A 2619-nucleotide genomic window follows, 5' to 3' on the forward strand; every position below is an offset into this window, starting at 1 on the left:
TATTGAATTCTATTTTTAATCTTTATCTTCTTTGTATATAAATCTATTCCACTTTGTAACTTTATGAGATTACTGTTAATTGTAACGTTTAACTCTTCACTTCAATTCTTTGATTCTTCCATCACACACATCGGTTGTTAATCTCCTTTTTACCATTTTAATAAAACATCATTATTGAATTATTCCTTATTCAAAGCGTGCATTTATTTGTCTTAAAAACACAACAAACATATTAATTTTCTAATAAATATAATGAATGTCTTGGTGAGGGTTGCATGTGTAGATTAGAGATCATTTTGTTAAATAGGGATCTAGTTTAAATACAGTCCACTTGTAAACATGTGGCAAGCAGACCTCCTTATCGTGGAGGTCGTTAGAAGAAAGTCTGAAATAGATTGGTACAGGCAATCTATGAGCAGGCTAATAACCATGTGGTTGCTTGCTACATGTAGGATAAGAGTATTTTACGACCTCTCCATAAGATTGTATGGCAGATGCGTTCGTAGACATACATATGTGCACTCTTTCTCTTTTCTACACACTAGTTAAGTAGGTTAAGTAATATTTTTGTATTTAGTTCTTAAGAATAATTTGACTTTAAATAAACAGTGCATGTATAGCATTCAACAAAGAAAGACGTTTGTGTCTTTACTTTATATCGGATCCTTGGGCCTAATTATGTGAGTCGATATCGAGTTTTTTCGAACCGAGTACCCAAAGTTGGTATGATAACATTCGGTATCGAGTAAAATTATCGAGTTATCGATCAATTTTCTGCGAGACATTTCTCGTTGCTTCATTACCAATCGTAAACAAGCAAAAGGAAAGAAAATGCAAGAAAAGTAATGTGCAAATTGAATCTTGCTTTCGTTTATGCAAAAAACAGATAAATTAGTTAATAAATGTGAAGATTTCTGAACAAAGTAAGAATAAAAAAATTGTGTTGAGAAATAATAGCAAAACTGAAACAAAAATAATTTTCGTATTCAATTTAGAATTTAAACACAAATTTTTGCAGTCGTTTAAGGAAATAAGAGGAACATGTAAGTATTTCTGTGAAAAACAAAGAAAACAAAATTAAAGTTGTTATTTTTTAGGACTACAAAAGTAAACAGAATAAATTTTAAACAAAAAGCGATTATGGCAGAATTCATGTCCCAACACCCATCTTTGGCCAAAGGAAAATTTAGTTGTCCAGAAGCTCGGGCATGTTCAAATCGTTTATGGGAGCAACTTGCAACTAAATTAAATGCCGCGGGGCCCCCAATTAAGAATACAATATTGTGGCGAAAGGTAAGAATTCAAAAATGGATCTGTCTGTTTACCAATAGATTGTACACAAATTGTTACAGAAAGTTGTCTGTTATCACACTTCGTTCACATTTCTTAACTAACAACTTGCAAGTTATTGCTACAGAAATTTCTTCTAGCAATAATTTGCAAATAACTAGACACATATAATATTATGGCAATCGTTCTAATTCAGAGTCTTTGTTAACTCTTATAATTAGGTATTTACAGACCAAAAGCATATTGTGAAAAAGAAGCTGTCATTTAATAAAGCTTCCAAGAAACAGACTGGAGGGGGTCCCTATGAGGAAAAATTGCTTACACATTCCGAGGAGCTAATATTGGAGGCTGCTGGCTTATCTGCAGCTGTAGAAGGACTTTCGTCTGTTGAAAGTTTCGGCACACAAGTTCAAAGACTTCTAGAAGGTGATGATGAAGTGCAATTGGATTTAACTAACCATAGCGAAGATGAAAGCATCAATACAATGCCAACAAACGTCACAACACCAATCAATAGTCCCATGCAGCCAACAAGTAGTTCCAGATCGCTAAAAAGCAACTCTCGTGCAAAGTCCACTTCAAAGATATCCCTTTTAAAAGAAAATATAGAAAAGCAAGACGAAGGAAGACGCGAGCAAAAGATATTTTGGGAATCGCTGATAGAAGCAAAAACGAAATCGCTTAAAATAAAAGAAGAAATATATAAATTAAAAGGTCCATGAAACTGAAAGAGGAAGAGCACCGTACAAACATGGAAATAAAAAAGGTGGAACTGGAAATAAAAAACTTACAGTTAAACATTCTTAAAGAACGATCAAATTTGTGATAATTTATCTTTAATGATCATATATGTACCTTTTACAATTACATGTACCACATGTATTCAATTATGTTCCTTTATAGTACGTTGATATTTATGAAATCCACCCAATTTCAGCCGTCAATTCCTTTGCTAACACCCCAAATTATATTCAATGGATTTCAGAGAAATTAACTGTTGAAATCGAGTGGATTTCGTAAATGCAAACGTACTATTAATGTTAAAGCACCATCGAATTAAATTACTTACCATTAGTCCCAACCCATACTAGAGCCTTGAAGTAAATAAAAACGTACTTTTATACTTATAAAATTTATGTATTAAAAATGAATTAAATAAATAATAATTTCACTATTTAATAATACAAACTTTTTATTAGTTTGGAAACATATTTCTTTTAATTTGATCTCTTATTTTTTCTCCTACTTTGTTTTGGTTGCCTGTGTTTACTTCTATTGTAGGAGCTTCTTCATTAAAATCAGTGTCGGTATACCCTTGTACTTTGAATT

The 2619-nt window shown here is 31.9% G+C and overlaps 1 protein-coding gene across 1 annotated transcript; it reads left to right on the top strand.

Annotated features, from left to right (window-relative positions):
- The first annotated feature begins 800 nt into the window (after window positions 1-800).
- Window positions 801-2378, top strand: LOC141391366 (uncharacterized). Its single transcript, XM_073964273.1, has 4 exons — window positions 801-923; window positions 996-1043; window positions 1098-1293; window positions 1512-2378. Coding segments are annotated over exons 2-4 (699 nt in total). The 5' UTR covers window positions 801-923; window positions 996-1041; the 3' UTR covers window positions 2013-2378.
- Window positions 2379-2619: the final 241 nt, after the last annotated feature.

Source organism: Musca autumnalis, unplaced genomic scaffold (assembly GCF_047663935.1).
Source record: "Musca autumnalis isolate F117 unplaced genomic scaffold, ASM4766393v1 scaffold_1, whole genome shotgun sequence".
Classification (NCBI taxonomy): Eukaryota; Metazoa; Arthropoda; class Insecta; order Diptera; family Muscidae; genus Musca; species Musca autumnalis.